At 41.9% G+C, this 23,763-nt stretch overlaps 2 protein-coding genes across 5 annotated transcripts; both read left to right on the top strand.

The window, feature by feature from the left end:
- The first annotated feature begins 272 nt into the window (after positions 1–272).
- On the top strand, positions 273–23,723 carry LOC136433867 (NXPE family member 3-like). Of its 4 annotated transcripts, none has more exons than XM_066426435.1 (6): positions 273–509; positions 16,997–17,416; positions 17,685–18,022; positions 19,416–19,654; positions 21,447–21,518; positions 21,882–23,723. In XM_066426435.1, the coding sequence occupies exons 1-6, from the start codon at positions 447–449 to the stop codon at positions 22,409–22,411; spliced, it is 1,662 nt and encodes a 553-aa protein (XP_066282532.1). In that variant the 5' UTR covers positions 273–446; the 3' UTR covers positions 22,412–23,723. The 4 variants fall into 4 exon arrangements, with proteins under 4 accessions (XP_066282532.1, XP_066282533.1, XP_066282529.1 ...); XM_066426436.1 differs by lacking the exons at positions 16,997–17,416; positions 17,685–18,022; positions 19,416–19,654; positions 21,447–21,518; positions 21,882–23,723 and adding exons at positions 1,581–2,000; positions 2,262–2,590; positions 3,070–3,308; positions 5,353–5,430; positions 6,375–7,749 and having other exon boundaries at positions 280–509; XM_066426432.1 differs by lacking the exons at positions 16,997–17,416; positions 17,685–18,022; positions 19,416–19,654; positions 21,447–21,518; positions 21,882–23,723 and adding exons at positions 1,581–2,015; positions 2,262–2,590; positions 3,070–3,308; positions 5,353–5,430; positions 6,375–7,749 and having other exon boundaries at positions 281–509.
- On the top strand, positions 8,676–14,515 carry LOC136433868 (NXPE family member 3-like). The gene is made up of 6 exons (XM_066426437.1): positions 8,676–8,873; positions 10,378–10,803; positions 11,014–11,342; positions 11,865–12,103; positions 12,678–12,758; positions 13,319–14,515. Exons 1-6 carry the CDS (start codon positions 8,814–8,816, stop codon positions 13,843–13,845), a joined length of 1,662 nt encoding a protein of 553 aa, XP_066282534.1. The 5' UTR covers positions 8,676–8,813; the 3' UTR covers positions 13,846–14,515.
- Positions 23,724–23,763: the final 40 nt, after the last annotated feature.

The following is a 23,763-nucleotide window of genomic DNA, read 5'->3' as shown; positions in this document are numbered from 1 at the left end:
ATCCGGGAGTCATTTCAATCTTCTGACTGTAGACCAGTCTTCAAGGATTTTGGCTATGCAATAGGCGAATAGCATATCCACAGGGGAAGGGCTAGCAACCCCTCCCTGTAAAGCATATACCCTTACTGAAACAGCGATGAAACTTGCTGATATGTGTGCCACAAGGCAAGGTGGACGACCTGATATCCGCGCGTCACAGTTGAGCAAGGACATTATAATGTCCTTGAGTTGAGTAAGACCCCAACCACACCCAAACCTGTTCTTGACGTAATAGCACAAAGAAAGGTCATCCAAGTACGTCGTGGACGCGGGCGAACTACTGCGTACCTAACAGCGTGACGTGTCGTAAACGCATGTTGGCGAGCTTAGATTCCTTATATTAAGATTTGACGACTTTCTGCGTGTGATCCTTTCTCGCCTGCTGTGTGTGGCTCAAGTTGTCAACAATGATGACCATTGCCCGGCCGAGCGCTGCTCTGTTTGTGGTGACCGTGCTGATTTACATGGCGGTATGTAATTTTCACATGCTACACATGGTTACACCAGAGCGATATCATGCTCCCCTAAGTAAAAATCTGAGTCTGGGTAGGCCTCTTTATGCCTTGCGGCCGCCATTGGTTTCGTCTACTGCATTCTTTCTCGGGCATATGTACAAGATATCGTTTAGTAGCCATACGGTGATTTACACCATTCACCCGGACGGGAGAACTGGCGCATCCCCGTCTTGTATGTCAACCAACTAAAATGGTATGTCACCCGGCCGTAAAAAGGGTGGTATAAACTCGACTGATGAGCTACTTGAAAAAGCATCTAATGCTTCACCTCAAATGAGGATGCCTTGAAACGAAAACGAGTCACAAATTGAATGGAGAAGTAAAAAAAAGTCCCCAGGACCACAGGTTCTATCACTTCCGTTGCATTGTGAATTTTTTGTAATCATGGATTGTTAAAAATATAGTGATAAACCATCAAAGTTATTGTTACCTTCGCCAAGGTTATATTCAGCGTTTTTACCACGTATGTACATGAATGTATGTTTGCTCTATTTTTATTTATTGTCAAATGTCACAGTACACTACACTGACTCTCTAGGCAGCACAGCTGATGTTTGAGAGTCAACATTTAGGGACATACAAATGTATATTTGCTTGTATGTTTGTAGTTAGCAGCATAACTCAAGAAGCAACCAATGGTTTGTTATGAAATTTGGTAAGTGGTTAGGTCTTGTCCTATCAAATAAACGATAAGATTTTGGGCCCCCTGGCGGCATTCCTTGATACTGCAGCAGAAGTTCTACCGTGTTCTGGACAAGCGAGCTATGATTTCAGTTGGGTGGATACAAATCTAGCCCTTGTGCTCGGGGAGAGGTGGAAGTAGTTTAGGTCCTACGGAGTGTAGATAGGTAAATAGATAGATAGGAAAATGTTAAGATCTTAGAAACTGTAGCGTAAATATTATTAGTCAGTTAGAAGAAACGTACAGAAGACCAACGATTTGGTGTTGTGAACAACACAGGGTTAACTGAATTATGCTAATAAGTGTAAGTAACATTACGACGCTGCTCTTCATATTTCATGCAGACGCTGAAGTTCCCCTATCAAGGATTACTGAACTGGGTACAGGACGCCACAGATCGTGAAGACGTTCCCAAGCCGTTGTTGAAATCTCACCTCATTGAGCCATCAGTTAACCCTCTCCTCATTGAGCCAGAAGACGAAGTCCAACCTTGCGTCCCCAACCAACCTCTCGTCATCGACCAGGTCACCTACCCAAAGTACACGGAGATTGTCGTGTTAAATAGAGACAGACGGTATCACCAAGGAGGCGTTCTTACCGTGAGGGTGGTGGCGAGAGATAAGAAACGACGACCGAAGACGTACGGAGGAGACTTTCTCCGTGCCAGACTCATTAGCAGTGACCGTTCTCCAAAGGCCAGTAGCGCCGGTCGCGTCACTGACCACTGTAACGGCACCTACACCGTGCAGTTCCCGCTCTACTGGGTAGGGAATGTTTCAGTAAGTACGCTAAAAGATTACGTTGAAGGCAGACTTGGGAAGCATGATTGCAAGTACATGGATTTACAATCAGTGTATTTTTCGTCAATTTACAATTTTTCCCTGTAAATTTCTGCGTTGTCTTTTTCATATCCCTTACGGACTTTTTTTGTACAAAACAAAATAAATCTTTCGCTTTGCTAAAAACTTGGCTTTTCAACATGCCGGTAACTCCTTGACTTCATCTAGTTTTCTTTCTGACATCAGATAAAGATCCAGCTCGTCCATCCAAGCGAAGCAGTGAAGGTTCTACAGAGAGTGCGAGAAATTCCGAACAAGATAGTCTTCTACTGCACCTTCGTCGATTTCAAAACGAAAGCCACCAAAAAACAAGAATGCTTCAGCTCTGCCAATTCCAGCCGGCAACCCCACCAACTGTGCAATTTCTCCAAACAAGAGGCGAATGGGACATGGATCTGCCTGAAACCGGACAAACTCTCGTGTTCCACCATCAAACGATGCCGGTCCGACGGGGCCAAGAGCCATCAAAGGGCACCGGGTCTCGTGTCCGAAAAGGAAAGAACGCTTTTCCAAAGGTAAGTGCCACCATCAACTGAGGACCCGGTTGTTTAAGAGGCTGACATCACGCGTACGATTACGACTTGCCATAGGAACTTTGGCAATGACTATGATACACTGAATAATGTACTAAGCAAACGTTTAATGTCAAAATCTGTTACTTTCGGCAAAAGAAAGTGAAGCTATGTAGGCACTCCACATTAATTCCAATTTTCTAGTTCTCCACTGCTAAACGCAACGGTGACGTCTGCCCTTCAGCGCCCGTCACTTTGCAGAAGTGTGATATCAAATGTATACAAGAATATAACGTTACATCAACTAGTACATCTTCAAGCATATACATATACAGTACCATATGTTGTATTAAAGGCATGACTGTACATTAGCATCATGAGTATCCCCAACAAGTGTATCTACATGACAAATAGGAACAGCATAGTATGTCGTTTTAAAGGCATGATTTGAGCTTTGACATAGTGCTTTCCTCGACACACAGGCCATACATAGAAGCAGAACTAGACTACAAGGAGGCCATACGTGTGCTTGATCCAGAACGACCGACACCTCAACATCTGCCATCGTGTACAATGAACGCTCATGACCCTCAAACTTCATTTGGGACATCATTGGGACATTGGTCAGGCAAGGTCTGGGCGTCATCAGCGTGCAATGTCCGGGTGTTCACTAAGGAGGACATCCGACGGTGCCTGGCTAATAAGATTGTGTACATGAAAGGTACGTATTAGGCCACCTACACGTTCCTACATGTGTAGTCGTTATGTATATTGTGGTCTATGTCAACGGCTTAGTTACCAGTTTGTTTGTTTGTTTGTTTGTTTTAGTCGGATTTCCATTCGTGTTACATAGATTTCACACTATTATTCCTGGAGTCCAAACAGTGCACTTAAATAAAAGGTAAAGAACAAAATCAGATACAATTGGAAGACAAAAAAATAAAGGGCATAAGACACCAACATACAAATTTTCTTATTATCTGAAATAGGAATAGCATCATTCAAGGAACATAAACGTTTAAAACAAATACACACCCTTCTGATGTTATCTACCATTGAACCATCAGAAACCATACTTCCATGGATGCAGCTCTTTATTCTTATCTGATCTTCTCACCAGGTGATTACATAGCCTGGATGCCAGACCTCCAAACTAAAATATCTATACCACACGATAGATATTTTAGTTTGGGGGTCTGGCATCCAGGCTAGTGATTACATTAATCAGTGACTAATGCCCACTCACGACGTCACAATGAACGCGGCAGCCGGTTCGGAACCTTACACAACGGCTTGCGAAAAACATTATCTAATGAGCAAATAGTGCTTAATCAGTGTGATAACATTGAATTAAAGGACATAACAATATCTATTCTGTTTACTTCATGTTGCCTGATGCATTTAGCCCATGTTGGGCATGAATATGCAATAAAGTTCATTGTCATTGTCATTGTAAAAATAATGTTCTTCCCGAGCCGTTGTGCAAAGTTCCGAATCGGCTGCCATTTTCGTCGTGACGTCATGAGTGGGCATTGATCAATGTAATCACCTGGTGGGAAGAATCCAAAGCTGGAGGTATGATGGTTTGATGTTCAATAACACTCGAAGTCATTTTGTGAAAATATCTATGTTATCAAACAATAGTATTATGTTTTATGTAATTTCCGGAAATTCTTAATCTTGATGTCATTTGGTGTCTTGTGCCCTTTAAACAAATCAATTGTGGCGAACTTTAGAGTGAGAGGTCAGAGGTCCATATAAAAACAGAAACATTATCTGGGTATTGTATGCAAAGAAATCCAAAAGTATGGCCTTGATTTTGGCGACGCCTCAGGGGCGAGCCAAATTTTTACTATATTGTGTGCAGATTGCAAGAATTCTAGGAATTGTACAGGAATGTGAAAGTCCATGGGACGATAACTCAAGAATGTATCGTCTTCATATTTTGTAGGTGGGTAGGTCTGTGGGAGACCTTGTAATGATTGGATTTTGGGCCCCCTAGCAACTTTCTATGGTACTACAGGGGAACTTTCAGTTTTCAAATCTCGTCTTCTGAACATGCTATAGTCATGATCTTTAAGTGGTGGATAGCTCTTTGTTAGGAAAATATGTCCTGTAGGTATGGACCCCCTAGCGGCTTTTTTTGGAACTGCTGGAGCTGATTTGGACTCAAACTTTGAAAGAGAATAACGCAAGAAGGGGATGACGGATCATCATAATTTTTGGTGTGTAGATAGCTTTAGTGATGATTTACATAATCATATGCCAATTATGCAAATCAATATCTGATTTGCATAATCAATGAGGACAGTTAATAAATCAGCTGAATTCTATTATAGGACTCTCAAACACATGACATATGTAACTGAGAAAGAGATAGATAAATATTAATTATGCAAATTGATACTTAATTTGCATGATTAATGACAAGATACTATAAATCCATAGTGGTAAATGATGGGGATTTCATTTTTGCACCATTTGGAAGTTAAGTAAATGTAGCCACTATTAGACACAAATCTTGCATAGAGGGCCTCATTTACATAATTTATGAGGAAATGGTACGAAAGCTTTTTTTGTGAAAACGAGATTTTCATACATTGGACAACTTGTGTTATTTTGGTAGAGAAGGTGATCAACTGATATGATTTATGCGAGGTCCTTATTTGCATGTGGGCTAAAAACGAAAACGTTAACAGAGACCACCGTCGCCATGGCAACATCTTTTTATGTTGCCAATCTTGTTCTATTTTGTTTTACTCCAGGTGACTCGACAATTAGGCAGTGGTACCAGCGTTTACAGAAAAAAGTACCGTTGAAATCAACTACCGGGAAATTTACATGTACGTAAATTATCCAGACCTCTCACAACCTTGTATTCATTTTATTATCTACGTTCAGGTTCTTTTGCTCTTCTTTAAGTTACTGGTGCAAGTAAGAGACATTGATAGATATAATTCTACAACAGTATGACCAGTTTTAGTGAAATTTCATGGTTCATGGGTATTTATTTATATTTCCCTCTTTACATGCTGTATAGGTAAAGGGGAAATATATTGTTTTTGCTGGTGTACTCTTCTTCTTTCTTCTTCTTCTGTCATGTTTGACCATCTCTTTCACATGGTATAAGTGAAGAAGACCACTTCACCACAGGGACACCCATTTGATTTAATTTAATCTAATTTGATTTGATTTAATTTAATTTAATTTAATTTAATTTAATTTAATTTAATTTAATTTAATTTAATTTAATTTAATTTAATTTAATTTAATTTAATTTAATTTAATTTATCTCATTCTATTCTATTTCATTTCATTTCAATTCAATTCTATTCTATTTTAATTCATTTAATTTTGTTTTATTTAGTTCAATTTAATCTATTTCATTTCATTTTACGAAAGATGGCGAGGCCAGAATGATTCATAACCTTTCGTATTTAAGTTCACGGACACGGATATGCAAGTAATATTAAACCATTTTTTTTTCAATTAAACAACCGACAAATAAATTAATTTAAAATGTTCCAAATTCCACTGCTCCACATTTATTTATCGCAGCTGAATCTATCCAAATACCTGCCTTAAAGTCTCAATTGTCATACCTGTCCAAATATCTTCTTTCTCCGACTGCTGAAATATGATACTCTCACACACATCCAACCCACAAACATTTCAAACAAATGTACATCGCTATCTCCATACCTCTTCAACTTTAGTTCAGTGCCTTGTACCTTGTACCGTCGACAACAAAAAATCAATCAAACAAACAACCCACCATGTGTTACAGCCATTGGGAGCAATAGTGGGTACAACAGCCGATGGAACATCTCTGTTCGTCAGCAGTTCCACCACTTCCCCAGACAAGGACACAAGAAGGTTGTCTTTAAGGATGTCAGGTACACTGTTGACATGCTTGACGCCATTCAAGGAGGCCCGAACACGATCATAGCCGTCGGTCTGTGGGCTCACTTTACCTCAGAGCCGTTGGACATGTTCCGGTCGCGGATGTACGCCATACGAGGCGCCATACACCGTCTCATGCGCAGAAGTCCCGGCACGCGGGTTTTCGTCAGAACTGGAACAACGAGAGAGCATAAGGGCGGAAAATTGTCGTATTACCTGCTAGGGAGCGACTGGCTGGCTTACCAGATCACGGAGGTGATACGAGAGATGTTCCGGGCGGAGCCAGACGTGGTCGTGTTGGACACGTGGGACATGAGCGTGTGTCAGCCGGGCGAAGACAACATTCACCCAGATCAAGCTATGGTGGACAGTCAACTTAACATGATGCTGTCACATATCTGCCCCACTTAAAGGTTTTACAAGCCAGTCAGTAAACGGAAAGAAAGTGTTTGAAAACTAATTGTACCCTGCGTAGACCATATACTATAGCCTGACTAAATCAAGCTTCTATGAGTCATTCCAATGGTCAGGCCCCTAGAAGGAGGCCCGATCGGAATCCCCGACAGCGAGAACGTGTGCGACACAGGCTAGGGTTTTGAGAAAATGAATTTTAAAAAGTGTAAGCTACTGAGCCCAACATTTGGCCCTACAAACACAGAATATTTCCTCACCATCTTTCTAAGGGAAAGGGACCACTAAATGTCTCATTTTCCACAAGACCAACAAGACGTAGTCGGTCTCACCTGCTAATGCCAATTCGTTGTAAAACATCAACATTTGCGACGTCCTAATTTCTCGCATTGTAGCCAAATGGAAACATTAATCTCGACGTTCAGTCCGTGACATGGGGGTGGTGGCCTCACATGTACAGCAGTCCGAACTTTTGTCGTTAAAACGACATCTTGTCAAGTCGCTATCAGACAGGTTCAATGATCACTTTGCAACTGACAATCTCTGTACATGATGGACATCTGCCTGTAGATGTTCTACGTGTCTTGCTTTAAGCCACGGTAATTTGCTGAATGAATAATGCAATCTGTTCAATAAGCATTTAATTATGTTGTCCTGTAATAACGTATAGTGCAATATGTTTAATTACGCTTAATTATGGTTGATTATGTCTTTTATGATGTATAATACAAACTATTTTTGACGTTGTATATGTTTCCGGGGTGAGATCTAGAAAAGGCGTCACCACCTGTTCTTTCACCCCACCCACATGTGTGTGGAGAATATCAATAAATGAATAAATAGATAAATGAACTTTTTATTGCAACACATAGTTAAGCCATGAAAATAATCACTTTAAAACACACTTAGAGTATTGGTTAAGTTTAAAGGAGGAGGAATTACCATAAGCATTTTTCGTATGAGCCGCATTTGCCACAGAGAACCGCACGTTTTTATCGAGAGAATACTGGAAGCAGAACTTTGTATACGCTTTAACTCGTTAATAACTAGAGTATAACTATGTGTATGTGTGTGTGTGTGTGTGTGTGTGTGTGTGTGTGTGTGTGTGTGTGTGTGTGTGTAAAGCTGACCTGTGCGCCACTAGGCGCTACAAGGTGAGCGACATCTTATATATCCGCGGGTCATAAATAAATCAATACGTCAGCCACACCTAAACCTGTTCTTGACGTAATAGCACAAAGGTCAAAACAAACACACACCGTTGGTTCTCACCTATGCTACATTAGTTCAATTAGTTCAATGCTGAGAAGTGGCCCCTTACGGCCTTGCATTGAGCGAGATCGTTAAAAAAAAAGAACCACCTTATATCCGCACGCCATGGTTGAGTATACGACCCCAACCACACCTAAACCTGGCCTGGACGTAATAGCACAAAGTAAGGTCACTCACACAAACGGAGTTCGTTGGGCCCACTAAGTAACGACTAACGAGCCATACTTCCTCCAAGCACGTCGCAGATGTGCGTACATCCGCACGTCATAGATAGAATAGGAACCCAGCCACACCTGAACCTGTTCATTAAGATGCCTGGCTAACAAGACCGTGTACATGAAAGGTACGGACCATTAGTAGTTTAGAGATCGTCTATTACGTCAAGAATATTCTTGACGTAATAGCACAAAGAAAGGTCATTCATACAATTACGAACGGAGTTCGCTGGGCCCACTAACTTAGTAAGACATAGTACAACGAGCCATACTTCTCCCAAGTACGTCGTGGACGGGCAAACTACAACGTACCTGACAGCGGGACGTGTCGTAAACGCATGTTTACGTTTTAGATTCCTTATCATAGGATTTGGCAACTTTCTGCGTGAGATCTCGTCTGCTGTGTGTGGCTAAAGTTGTTTACAATGACGACCGTTGCCCGGCTGAGTGCTGTGTTTTTGGTGGTAGCGCTGATTTACATGACGGTATGTTTTTTTTTTTCATGTTACTACATATGGTTAAATAAACAATAACGATACTATGCTTCCCCTTAGTAAAAATGTTTGGGGAGACCGCTTTGGAAAATGTCTGGATAGGCCGCTTTATACCATGCGCAGCGGCTGTCAATGTTTTCTCCACTCCATGAACTTCATTCTCGGGAATGCTAACAATATATTATTTAGTAGTCACCAATTGAATGTAATAATTGGAGGTATGAAAAAAGATCCCCAGGACTTCTGTTGAATTGTGATCAACGTCACTTTCGAATTCATCGTGGATCGTTCAAAATATAGTGAAACTCGCTCAAAATTATTACTCACATTCGCCAAGAAGGTTATATATTTTCGGTAGCGTTTTTGCCATGGATGTATGTTTGCTCTTATGTTCGTAGTTTAGCAGCATAAACTCAAGAAGCGATTGATGGATTGCCATGAAATTTGGTAAGTGGTTAAGTCTTGTCCTATCAAATAAACGATTAGATTTTGGCCCCACAGACGGCTTTCCTTGACACTGCAGCAGAATGTCTATCTCGGTGCTCTGGACAATGATTGGTCACTATTTGTCATGCACAGCCATTGGTCAGGAGGAATCAGTCGATACCTTCACACTATAAAAGGGCATGCATACCCATACACGAGTCTATAGGTTCTCCGCCCGCTGATGGAGTCTACAGCGACCCACCCACCCAGACCCCGGGACATTTTCTCCGGGTGGGCAGAAGCGTCCGCATCAGCCGACACAAATCTTTAGGCTCCAGACGGCAATTTCCGCATCACCCATTCCGGAGGACCTATGTGATCCTATGGCTACGCATGACAAATAGGAAACGATTCTTAGATGGTAGATACAAATGTAACTCTTGTGCTCCCGAAGTGGTGGCATAAGTTTAGGCCTTACGGCGTGCAAATAGGTAAATACTAGAATGTTATGATCTTAGAAATTATAGTGTGAATATGGCTAGTTAGTCAGTCTTTAAAAAATCTGACCGTACAGACGACCGACAATCTGGTGTTGGGAACAACAGGATTAACTGAATTATGCTAACAAGTATAAGTAACATAACAACGTTGCTCTTCGGCAAGCTGGGGTTCTTGGATACACATAAGTTGATTTCAACATCCTCTCTAGCTCTGTCAACGTTAAACAACTTTTAATTCTACGTACGTGATAGTTTGCTCTGCTCTTCCGATATCAACTGTAAAATCATGTTAGCCACAGAAGACTACATCACAGTAACAAAACGCTTTTAGGTATATATGTGTCATTCTTGCTCTCTTTTCCTTTGGGATGGGAGTTCAAACTAGCCATTTGTTATGTACTTATTCATTTACCATTCAGAAATTGGAGTGCCTTGTCAAATAGAGGCGGCGAGAATATAAGTCGAGTACAACTTGAGTCCACTGTCACCTTGTCTTTATATATTTAATTGTATTATTTGATGTTGCTTTGAATGAATAAAAAAAAACGTGTTCTTCTTATGTCTTGTAGACGATGAAGTTTTCATATCAACGGTTACTGACCTGGGGACAGGATGCTGCAGATCATCAGGACATTCCCAAGCCGAAATCTCACCTGATGAAGCCATCAGTTATCCCTCTCCTCATTGAGCCAGACGAAGTCCAACCTTGCCTCCCCAACCAGCCTCTCCTCATCGACCAGGTCACCTACCCAAAGTACACGGAGATTGTCGTGTTAAATAGAGACAGACGGTATCACCAAGGAGACGTTCTTACCGTGAGGGTGGTGGCGAGAGATAAGAAACGACGGCCGAAGACGTACGGAGGAGACTTTTTTCGTGCCAGACTCATCAGCGGTGACCGTTCTCCAAAGGCCAGTAGCGCCGGTCGCGTCACTGACCACTGTAACGGTACCTACACCGTGCAGTTCCCGCTCTACTGGGTAGGAAACGTTTCGGTAAGAACACTAAAAGATTACGTTGAAGCCAGACTTGGGGGACAATGGGGTTGTTGAGGTTGTGGCAGCATGATTGCAATACACGGGTTTACAGTTAGTGCATTTTTCGTCAATTTCAAAACAAAAGCTTTTGCTTTGCCAAAGACTTAGCTTTCTCAATATGCCGATAACTCGCATTGACTTGATGTAGTTTTCTATCGCTATTACCAGGTAAAGATCCAGCTCGTCCATCCAAGCGAAGCAGTGAAGGTTCTACAGAGAGTGCGAGAGATTCCGAACAAGAAAATGTTCTACTGCACCTTCGTCGATTTTAAAACGAAAGCCACCGAAAAACGACAATGCTACAGCTCTGTCGATCCCAGCCTACCACCCCACCAACTGTGCGATTTCTCCAAACAAAATGCGAACGGTACCTGGATTTGCCAGAAACCGGACAAACTCTCGTGTTCCATAATCAGATTGTGTCAGTGGGACGGAGACAAGAGCTACCGGTTGACAGCGGGTCTCGTGTCCAAGAAGGAAAGGACACTTTTCCAGAAGTAAGTGCCACCAACGGCTTCCTCAGGATAACCGAGGAACCGGATGCCCAGCAAACGTCACTCTCCAGAAGCGTGACGTGAGCAGTGGGTCAGAGGTGACTGGGAGTCTGTACCGCCCCCTATCTCTGTTTAATGAAGGTTGATGTGCTCTGGTGTATGTCGATTCCTTAACCCCCCTAAAGAAATAGTCTTGTTCAATGTTCAAGTTGACGTTGTCGAGTGAGGCAGGGTTTCAAAAACGTCCGTGAGTCCATATTTTGTGTAAGAAGGTTGAATAGTCTTCTGAGATGTTGTGTACCAACACAGATGAACTTAACCACCAATAGCTGTGTACCGAAAACGTTATAAAAACGTAATTATGGAAATTTTGTAGCAGTTTCTTTGTTTCTCTCTCTCTCATACAATATGTACATTAACATAGCATCTCCAACTAGTATATCTACATGACAAATATGTACAGCATAATGTGTTGTATGAAAGGCATGCCTTTAGCTTTGACATAGTACGTTCCTCGACACACAGGCCATATATAGAAGCAGAACTGGACTCCAAGGAGCCCATACGTGTCCTTGATCCAGGAGGACCAACAGCTCAACATCTGCCGCCGTGTACAATGAACGCTCGTGAGTCTCAAGCTTCATTTGGGACATCATTGGGACATTGGTCAGGCAAGGTCTGGAAGTCATCAGCGTGCAATGTCCGGGTGTTCACTAGGGAGGACATCGGACGGTGCCTGGCTAACAAGTCCGTGTACATGAAAGGTACGTATCAATAGCAGTCTAGAGATCTGCTATTTTGCTTCCCGACCGCCCAGAGCGTCAATACGCCACCTCACAGTTCCGAGGGCGTATCTCCAGTCGTTATGAATTGTAGTCTATGTCAAAGTTCAAGATCCCATTGATGCCAAATAAGTTTTTTTTAGCAACATTGAAATTCAGATTCCTTAGGTCACAGCGATTTGATTACACAGTCTAAGTTTTCTCCGTTTCCAGCAAAAGTTTGTGACCATTGTGTAAACCGTTCAAAGAAGCTGCAAAAAAGCAAATATATGCCGTATATTGCTAAGGAAAACATTGAAAAACGAATACTAATGTGGTAGGATGCTAAAGTCGATTCCGAAGTAAACAGAAATATGTGAAAGAACAAAAATGATGTATTCAGTCATTTGCTCAACCTTCCTGAGCACTTCCTGGGGATTTCATAATGAAGGCAACTCTTTTGCCCAACTTGTTCTTGTATTACATCGCACGCTTGCATTAGTTTTAGGGTGCCCAGGGGATGCCATCCATATATAATCAAATGAGCACGGCCTTGATTTTCTTTGTTTTACTTCAGGTGACTCCACTACTCGGCAGTGGTACTTGCGTTTAAAGGGGGTACTACCGTTAAAAGCAATTGCGACTGATGCAGCTGCAGGTTTGTCGATTTTTCATAATTAATACGTGCGAAGATTACGTGCGTAATTTGCGCACGTATAAGGTATGAAAAATGGGTCATGATATTTTGTAAACAACAAATTGAGATAATTCTGCCTCAAGATGATATGTGCCTTTACCTTTGTGCCAAATTTCAGCTCATTTGATTAAAGAAAATGAGACTGTTATGAAATCACTTGCATTAGTTTTTGACTACCCGTCGTAGTCCTGATAATATGATAGTTTCAGGGGTACTTAAATTCCACTTATTTTAGAGAAGATGTCAAGAATTATTCATACCCTTTCGTATTTGACTTCACGGTCAGGAATGTGCAACTGAGATCAAACCACATTTTTTTGTTTTTAACTTACAACTGACAAACAAATGAATTCAGAAAATTCCAATTCTCAAGATCTAATTCTTGAGATTAAAAAAAGGTCAAATTGTAAGACTAGTGTGATATATGTAACAAGAATCACTTCCTAGTCGGCAAATTCTTTCTCACAGCTTGATTACACGTAACAAAAGCAAACAAACAAACAAACCATCATATGTTACAGAGGCATATGATAGAAGTGGGTACAACAGCAAGGGGAACATCTCTGTTCGTCAGCAGTTCCACCAATTCCCCATACAAGGATCCCATCGGATTGTCTTTAACGATGTCAGGTACACTGTCGACATGCTTGACGCCATCCAAGGAGGCCCGAACACGATCATAGCCGTCGGTCTGTGGGCTCACTTTACGTCAGAGCCGTTGGACATGTTCCGGTCGCGGATGTACGCCATACGGGACGCCATACACCGTCTGATGCGCAGGAGTCCCGGCACGCGGGTTTTCGTCAGAACTGGAACAACGAGAGAGCATAAGGGCGGAAAATTGTCGTATTACCTGCTAGGGAGCGACTGGCTGGCTTACCAGATCACGGAGGTGATACGAGAGATGTTCCGGGCGGATCCAGACGTGGTCGTGTTGGACACGTGGGACATGAGCGTGTGTCAGCCGGGCAAAGACGCCATTCACCCAGATCAGGCTATGGTGGACAGTCAACTAAACATGATGCTGTCACATATCTGCCCCACTTAAAGGTTTGACAAGCCAGTCAGTAAACGGGAAGAAAGTGTTTGAAAACTATCACATATATGCCACAACTTGGAGCTCTGACAAGCCAGTTAATGTAGCGTGCGTAGACCATAGCCTGACTAAATCAAGCTTCTATGAGCCCTTCCAATGGTCAGGCCCCTAGAAGGAGGCCCAATGAATCCCCGACAGCGAGAACGTGTGCAACACAGACTAGGGTTTTGAGAAAATGCATTTTAGAAGATTGGCAACATAAAAAGATGTTGCCATGGCGACGGTGGTCTCTGTTAACGTTTTCGTTTTTAGCCCACATGCAAATTAGGACCTCGCATAATTAAATCATATCAGTCGATCACCTTCTCTTCCAAAATAACACAAGTTGTCCAATGTATGAAAATCTTGTTTTCAAAAAAAGATATCGTACCATTTCCTCATAAATTATGTAAATGAGGCCCTCTATGCAAGCTTTGTGTCTAATAGTGGCCACATTTACTTAACTTCCAAATGGTGCAAAAATGAAATCCCCATCATTTACCACTATGGATTTATAATATTTTGTCATTAATTATGCAAATTAAGTATCAATTTGTATAATTGATATCTACCGATATTTATCTCTTTCTCAGTTACATATGTCATGTGTTTGAGAGTCCTATGATAGAATGCAGCTGATTTATTAACTGTCCTCATTAATTATGCAAATAAGATATTGATTTGCATAATTGGCATATGATTATGCAAATCATCACTTAAGCTATCTACACACCAAAAATTATGATGATCCTTCATCCCCTTCTTGCGTTATTCTCTTTCAAAATTTGAGTCAAAATCAGCTCCTGTAGTTCCAAAAAAAGCCGCTAGGGGGTCCATACCTACAGGACATATTTTCCTAACAAATAGCTATCCATCACTTAAAAATCATGACTATAGCATGTTCAGAAGACGAGATTTGAAAAGTGAAAGTTCCCCTGCAGTACCATAGAAAGTCGGTAGGGGGCCCAAAATCCAATCATTTCATGGTCTCTCACAGACCTACCCACCTACAAAATATGAAGACAATACATCCAGGCATTCTTGAGCTATCGTCCCATGGACTTTCACATTCCTGTACAATTCCTAGAATTCTTGCAATCTGCACACAATATAGTAAAAATTTGGCGCGCCCCTGAGGCGTCGCCAAAAAAGTGTAAGCTACTGATCCCAACATTTTGCCCTAACAAACACAGAATATTTTCTAGCCATCTTTCTAAGGGGAAGGGACCACTGAATGTCTCATTTTCCACAAGACCAACAAGAAGTAGTCGGTCTCACCTGCTAATGCCAATTCGTTGTAAAACATCAACATTTGCGTCCGAACTTTTGTCGTTTAAACGGCGTCTTGTCAAGTCGCTATCAGACAGGTTCAATGATCACTTTGCAACTGACAATCTCTGTACATGATGGACATCTGCCTATAGATTTTCTACGTGTCTTGCTTTAAGCCACGGTAGTTTGCTGAATGAATAATGCAATATGTTCAATAAGCATTTAATCATGTTGTCTTGTAATGATGTATAGTGCAATGTGTTTAATTACGCTTAATTATGGTTGACTATGTCCTTTTATGATGTATAATGCAAACTATTTGTGATGTTGTATATGTTTCCGGGGTGAGATCTAGAAAAGGCGTCACCACATGTTCTCTCACCCCACCCACATGTATGTGTGTGGAGAATATTGATAACTAAATAAATAAATAGATAAATAGATAAATGAACTTTTCATTGCAACACATAGTTAAGCTATGAAAATAATCACTTTAAAACACACTTAGAGTACTGGTTAAGTTTAAACGAGGAGGAATTACCATAAGCATTTTTCGTATGTGCCACATTTACCACAGAGAACCGCACATTTTTCTCGAGAGAATACTGGAAGCAGAACTTTGCATACGCTTTAACTCGTTAACTAGAGTATGACTATGTGTATGTGTGTGTGTGAAGCTGACCTGTGCGCCACTAGGCGCTACAAGGTGAGCGACATTTTATATATCCGCGCGTCATAGGTAAATTAAGACCCCAGTCACACCTAAACCTGTTCTTGACGTAATAGCACAAAGGTCACACCAAGGACACACAAACGGAGTTCGTCGGACACACTAAGACATAGCACAACGAGACTGTACTCCATCCAAGTGCGTCGTAGATGGGCGAACTACAACGTACCTGATAGCGTGTCTTAAAGGCATGTTGACGAGTTTAAATTCCTTATACAGTATTAGGATTAACGACTTTCTGCGTGTGATCCTTTCTCGTCTGCGATGTGTGGCTCAACTTGTCTACAATGACGACCATTGCCCGGCCGAGAGTTGCTCTGTTTGTGGTGACCGTCCTGATTTACATGGCGGTATGTAATTTTCACCTTGCTACATATGGTTACACTAGAGCGATATCATGCTTCCCCCGAGTAAACATCATCATCAATCAAAAACATGTCTGGGTATGCCGCTTTATACCCTGCGGCTGCCGCTCCACTACCGCATTCTTTCGCGGGCATGCAACATACAGCAAACACGATATCATTTAGTAACAAATGGACTGTAGAAACAGGAGGGTATGAAAAAAAATCTCCAGGACCACAGGTTCTGTCCTTTGTGTTGAATTGTAATGAAAAAAGAACGTCATTTCATTCGTCATGGATCGTTCAAAATATAGTGATGATTATTACTACCTTCGCCAAGAAGGTTATATTTTTTGTGGCGTTTTACCATGTATGTATGTTTGCTTGTAGCTTTGTACTTAGCAGCATAACTCAAGAACTGATGAATGGTTCGTTATGAAATTTGGTAAGTGGTTAGGTCCTGTCCCATCGACGAAACCATTAGATTTTGGACCCCTTTGGGCTTTCATTGGCACTGCAGCAGAACTGCTTTCTCGGTGTTCTGGACAAGCGAGCTATGATCACGATTTTTGGGTGGTGGATACGAATGCGCTCTTGCGCTCGCGAAGAAGCGGCATACTTTTACGCCTTACTATGTGTAAACAGGGAAATACTTAGAGAATGTTAAGATCTTAGAAACTGTAGTGTAAATATTGTTAAAAAAAACGACCGTACAGACGACCGATTCATTGAATTATGCTAACAAGTGTAAAGACGTTGTTCTTCATATGTCTTGCAGACGTTGAAGTTTTCCTATCAACGATTACTGACCTGGGTACGGGACGCCACAGTTCCCAAGCCGTTGTTGAAAGCTCACCTAATGAAGTCACCAGTCAACCCTCTCCTCATTGAGCTAGACGAAGTCCAACCTTGCCTCCCCTACCAGCCTCTCCTTGTCGACCAGGTCACCTACCCAAAGTACACGGAGATTGTCGTGTTAAATAGAGACAGACGGTATCGCCGAGGAGACGTTCTTACCGTGAGAGTGGTGGCGAGAGACAAGAAACGACGGCCGAAGACGTACGGAGGAGACTTTTTCCGTGCCAGACTCATCAGCAGCGACCGCTCTCCAAAGGCCAGTAGCCCCGGTCGCGTCACTGACCACTGTAACGGCACCTACACCGTGCAGTTCCCGCTCTACTGGGTCGGAAACGTTTTGGTAAGTAACATTACCGTAAAAGATTACGTTGAAGGCAGATTCGGTAAAAAATGGGGGACAATGGGTTGGACAGCTTGTGACAACATGATTACAGTGTGTGCGTTTTTCGTCAATTTACAATTTTTCCCTGTAAATTTCTGCGATTGTATTCTTTGTATCCTTGCGGACTTGTTTTTTTTTTTGTACTCTTTGCACAAAACAAAACGTTAGCCTTCTCAACATACCGACGCCTTCTTGACTTGATCTAGTTTTCTATCGCTGATATCAGATAAAGATCCAGTTGGTCCACCCAAGCGAAGCAGTGAATATTCTGCAGAGAGTGCGAGAAATTCCGAACAAGAGACTTTTCTACTGCGCCTTCGTCGATTTCAAAACGAAAGCCACCGAAAAACGAGAATGCTACATCTCTGCCAATCCCAGCCTGTCACCCCGCCAACTGTGCGATTTCTCCAAACAAAAGGCGAACGGAACCTGGATTTGCCAGAAACCGGAAAAAGTTTTGTGCTCCTCCATCGACTGGTGCCATCATGGCCCTTGGGACGGGGACGAGAGCCGCAGAAGGACAGCGGGTCTCTTGTCCAAAAAGGAAAGGGCACTTTTCCAAAAGTAAGTGATCATAAAAGTACTAACCCATATTTCAATCTCAAAAATTCTGATAAGTTAAGTGAAATTAAGTTGGCACTACAAATAGATATTAATTTCATACAAGCATATACATGAACATGCTACCCGTTCAGCCAGTATGCCGAAACACCTCACCCGAGCTCATCCGAACTCACCCGGCTCTAATATGCAGTGTACATGGCATGGGGCAAACCGGATACATTGTCTACTCAATTATGAATACAAAACACGTAACAGGTCCTAAATATTTGCCAGTTTTGTTCATATTACCCGGCCAGTTTACAATATGGAAGGAATTTCTGCCCACCATATTGGATCGTCATTGTTGGGGTCCGCATGGGAAAGTTTTTTATATCTTTTTTTAGTCCAGCAGGACGATGATGCTGTTTTGGTCATAGATTTTAGCATAGCAAAATTTTGTCGAAATCAACACATAATAACTGTACACAAAGTGTTTGTCAGGCTCAAATAGAAGCACGTATTTCTTTTATTTCTCATCTTGAAATGAGCGGAGTGATATGCAACTAGAAAGGCATTATTTGCGAGAGCAAAGACAGCATATTTCGCCCATATCCCTCCCCATGTAAAAAAATCGACTGTCCCAAAATCACCCCAGTGCTAAAAATTCTGTCCAAAAGTGGTCTTATTGCAAAGTCATTCCAGTCCGAAATGGAGCTTGTGTGCCCCCATGCAAGAATGCCCCTTTTGGTCTGAAAATAGGCCCAAAAGTCCCAAAAATGAGGCATTTTGAAGTAATGTATACCAAAACTGTGACTAAAGTCCTGTAGGGACATGTTCAAGGCATCCTTGTACCAAATTTCAGGTCATTCGCTTGTAATACCAGGGCACAGGAACCGAAAATATGATTTTTGCCTAAAATACAAAAAAAAAATCCATAAAAACGTTTTTAAGGCCTGTTTTAAAAGAAATGAAGAAAAAAACGACTGGGGGTATTTGCCTTCTTTACATCCATGCAGAATTTCAGGTCGTTTGGCCCAAAAATGACTGAGTTGAATCGATTTAACTGAAATGTCAGGAGACGGAGGAGAAGAAACCTGACAAAAACAATATATTTCACTCACTCGAGTGAAATATAAAACAATATATTTGCGCCAATACTTAAGTATGGGCGAAATATAAAAACTGGTAAATCTATTATTCATAATTGCATTGACAATATATCCTATAATAATAGCATCATATAAAGTCATTGCTCCATGTACACTGCACTTAAGACTCGTATGAGTTCGACTGAGTTAGGCTGAGGTGCACACACTATCCCCAACTAGTATATTCATGACAAATATGGACAGCATAATGTGTTGTATGAAAGTCATGCCTTTAGCTTTGACATAGTTCGTTCCCCGACACACAGGCCATACATAGAAGCAGAACTGGACTCCAAGGGGACCATACGTGTCCTTGATCCAGAACGACAGGCACCTCAACATCTGCCATCGTGTACAATGGACGCTCGTAAGTCTCAGGCTTCATTTGGGACATCATTGGGACATTGGTCAGGCAAGGTCTGGACGTCATCAGCGTGCAATGTCCGGGTGTTCATTAAGGAGGACATCCAACGGTGCCTCACTAACAAGTCCGTGTACATGAAAGGTACGTATCATAAGTAGTCTAAGGATCTGCTATATTCCTTACGGCCCAGAGAGGCAATACGCCACCTCACAGTTCCGAGTGCGTATGTGCAGTCGTTATGCATTGTGGTCTATGTCAAAGTGATGACAAACAAGATTTTGTTTGGAGTAATATCAATATCCAGATCCCTTCGAGGTCATACTGATTTGATTACATGGATGACATCCTTTCGCGAATCAAGTTTCTTCCGATGCTGAAACGTTTCCAGAAGAAGTTTGCCGTATATATATGCAGAAAATAAAAAAATAAAAAACAGCGAAAAAGGATGGTAGCATATGCTTAAGTCAATTTCGAACGAAAGAAAAATATGTGAACGAACAAAAATTAACAATATCATAAAGATTCTACATGTTTGGTATACCATGTACTGTATATTCAGTCATTTGCGCAACCTCCCTGAGCACTTGGATAGTATAATGAACACGACTTTTTTTGCCCAACTTTTTTTTGCTTCGTACGCTCGCATCAGTTTTGTGATGCCAGAGGATAATCAAATCAGTCAGGCCTTAATTATCTCCATGAAAAAAAGGCTTTTTCATGAAGATACTGTTTTGCGTGCGTTTGGTGTTTGTGTGTATGTTTGTGTCACCGGATGCTTAAAGTCAGCATAACTGTAGAACATGTACATGGATTGTAATGATATTTGGTATGTGGGTAGGTGTTAGGATGAGGAAAGGTCAAGGTCGATTTTGGTCCCCCTGGTATGTGTCACTGGAACTGCAATGGCGTATTTGTCAAAATCTTCTAAGGAGAATAACTGAAGAAAGGATCGACGAATCGTCGTGTTATTTGGTACACAGGTAGGTTGGACGGAGATATACACACTTAAGTGCAAATCATGCAAACGAGACTGAATTTGAATAAGTAAGGAGGAAAATCGTTTGCATGTGTGTCGCTGGATGCTTAAAGTCAGTTTAACCGTAGAACGTATAGACGGATTGTAATGATAGTTGGTATGTGGGTATGTGCTGGGAGGAGAAAGGTCAAGGTCGATTTTGGGCCCCCTGGTATGTGTCACTGGAACTGCAATGGCCTATTTGTAAAACTGTTCTAAAGGAGAATAACTGAAGAAAGGAACAACAGATTTTCATGTTATTTGGTACGCAGGTAGGTTGGACAGAGATGTACACACTGAAGTGTAAATCATGCAAAGTTAGTGTGTTTGCGTGTATGTGCGCGTGTGTGTATGTTTGTGTCACCATGTGTGTATGTTTGTGTCACCGGATGCGTAAAATCAGCACAACTATAGAACGTGTAGATCGATTGTAATGATATTTGGTATGTGGGTAGATGTCGGGAGGAGAAAGGTCAAGGTCTATTTTGGGCCCCCTGGTATGTGTCACTGGAACTGCAATGGCGTATTTGTCAAAATCTCTTAAGGAGAATAACTGAAGAAAGGAGTGATAGATTTTCATGTTATTTACTCTGCAGGTAGCTTAGACAGACGTGTATACAATGAACTGCAAATTATTCAAATTGGACTTAATTTGCATAAGTAATGAGGATAATCTATATTTGCAGTGTTGTCCATTCCATATTGTTGCACTACTAACAGCTGTTAGTAGCTATTAATAGCGAAAGCATGGCGTTGATTGACACCATGGCGAAAGTGGGTCACTTCTCCTGGGCCCCGACAGGTGGCCGGGGGTCATACCATTGAGCGATATAGAATGGGGGGAACTGGTTTCATAAAAACCAAAGTTTCATGGAGATTTTGGGTCCTAAGACTCTTGTTTTCTTTGTTTTACTCCAGGTGACTCCACCATTCGACAGTGGTACTTGCGTTTACAGGAGGTAGTACCGTTGAAAGCCACGACTGATTCAGGTTTGTCGATTTTTCGTTTTTTACGTACGTAAATTACGTGGGGCAGTAAAAAAATAATGCAAGTGGTTTCATAACAGGCTCAATTTTTCATTAAATGAGTTGAAGTTTAGCACAAAGGCTAAGGCATACTAGTATATCTTCATGAGACTGAAATATCTCAATTTGTTGTACAAATTTTCATGAGCGGCTGAGTTGATTTCAAGATGACCACACCCTAGAAAGTATCATGGTGTTCTATGAAGAATAATCCTTGGAGAGAATATAGATCTGAAACTGTAACAAAAATCACTTCCGAGTCGATACATTTCTTTGCCACAGCTGAATTACACATAAAACAAACAAACAAACCATCATATGTTACAGATCCTGCATTTGATAGACGTGGGGACAACAGCGAAGGGAACATCTCTGTTCGTCAAGAATTCCACGGCTTCCCCAGACCGGGATCCCATCAGGTTGTCTTTAACCATGCCAGGTACACAGTCGAAATGGTTGACGCCATCCAAGGAGACCCGAACACGATCATAGTCGTCGGTCTGTGGGCTCACTTTACGGCAGAGCCGTTGGGCGTGTTCCGGTCGCGGATGTACGCCATACGGGGCGCCATACACCGTCTCATGCGCAGAAGTCCCGGCACGCGGGTCTTCGTCAGAACTGGAACAACGCGAGAGCACGAGGGCGGAAAACTGTCGTATTACCTGCTAGGGAGCGACTGGCTGGCTAACCAGATCACGGAGGTGATACGAGAGATGTTCCGGGCGGATCCAGACGTGGTTGTGTTGGACACGTGGGACATGAGCGTGTGTCAGCCGGGCAAAGACGCCATTCACCCAGATCAGGCTATGGTGGACAGTCAACTTAACATCATGCTGTCACATATCTGCCCCACTTAAAGGTTTGACAAGCCAGTCAGTAAACGGAAAGAAAGTCTTTGAAAACTAATTGTACCCTGCGTAGACTATAGCCTGACTAAATCAAGCTTCTATGAGTCCTTCCAATGGTCAGGCCCCTAGAAGAAGGCCCAATGAATCTAATCTCCAAGCAGATCTATAGGTTGCATAAAGACCTATCAAACTGGCAGAGGAAGTACGTGTTGCAACCCATTGCATTACAAGCTCCTTCGTCCAGTTGGATACGGTCTTTGCAATCCATTGGGTCTGGTTGGAGACTACAATGAATCCCCGACAGCGAGAACGTGTGCAACACAGGCTAGGGTTTTGAGAAAATGAATTTATAAAAAGTGTAAGCTACTGAGCCCAACATTTCGCCCTAACAAACACAGAGTATTTCCTCACAATCTTTCTAAGGGATAGGGACCACTAAATGTCTCATTTTCCACAAGACCAACAAGAAGTAGTCGGTCTCACCTGCTAATGCCAATTCGTTGTAAAACATCAACATTTGCGACGTCCTAATTTTTTTTCGCCTTGTAGCCGAATGGAACCATTTATCTCGACGTTCAGTCCGTGACATGGGGGCGGTGGCCTCACAGCAGTCCGAACTTTCCAAGCAGTCCGGTGTCTTGTCGAGTCGCTATCAGACAGCTTCAATGATCACTTTGCAACTGACAATCTCTGTACATGATGGACATCTGCCTGTAGATGTTCTACGTGTCTTACTTTAAGCCACGGTAGTTTACTGAATGAATAGTGCAATATGTTCAATAAGCATTTAACTCTGTTGTCCTGTAATAATGTATAGTGCAATATGTTTAATTACGCTTAATTATGGTTGACTATGTCCTTTTATGATGTATAATGTAAACTATTTGTGATGTTGTATATGTTTCCGGAGTGAGATCTAGAAAAGGCGTCACCACATGTTCTCTCACCCCACCCACATGCATGTGTGTGGAGAATATTGATAACTAAATATATAGATAGATAAATGAACTTTTCATTGCAACACATAGTTAAGCCATGAACTTGATAATCACTTTAAAACACACTTAGAGTATTGGTTAAGTTTAAAGGAGGAGGAATTACCATAAGCATTTTTCGTATGTGCCGCATTTACCACAGAGAACCGCACATTTTTCTCGAGAGAATACTGGAAGCAGAACTTTGCATACGCTTTAACTCGTTAACTAGAGTATGACTATGTGTATGTGTGTGTGTAAAGCTGACCTGTGCGCCACTAGCCGCTACAAGATGAGCGACATCTTATATATCCGCGGGTCATAAATAAATCAATACGTCAGACACACCTAAACCTGTTCTTGACGTAATAGCACAAAGGTCACACC

This window comes from Branchiostoma lanceolatum, chromosome 4 (genome assembly GCF_035083965.1).
Source record: "Branchiostoma lanceolatum isolate klBraLanc5 chromosome 4, klBraLanc5.hap2, whole genome shotgun sequence".
NCBI classification, from domain to species: Eukaryota; Metazoa; Chordata; class Leptocardii; order Amphioxiformes; family Branchiostomatidae; genus Branchiostoma; species Branchiostoma lanceolatum.
This window is presented reverse-complemented; position numbering and strand designations above follow the sequence as displayed.

Coding starts and splice junctions, on each gene's coding strand:
- LOC136433867 (XM_066426432.1), top strand. CDS start 447: ATGATGACCATTGCCCGGCCGAGCGCTGCTCTGTTTGTGGTGACCGTG. Junction 510..1,580: donor CCGTGCTGATTTACATGGCG/GTATGTAATTTT, acceptor TATTTCATGCAG/ACGCTGAAGTTCCCCTATCA. Junction 3,309..5,352: donor TAAGATTGTGTACATGAAAG/GTACGTATTAGG, acceptor GTTTTACTCCAG/GTGACTCGACAATTAGGCAG.
- LOC136433868 (XM_066426437.1), top strand. CDS start 8,814: ATGACGACCGTTGCCCGGCTGAGTGCTGTGTTTTTGGTGGTAGCGCTG. Junction 8,874..10,377: donor TAGCGCTGATTTACATGACG/GTATGTTTTTTT, acceptor TATGTCTTGTAG/ACGATGAAGTTTTCATATCA. Junction 12,104..12,677: donor CAAGTCCGTGTACATGAAAG/GTACGTATCAAT, acceptor GTTTTACTTCAG/GTGACTCCACTACTCGGCAG.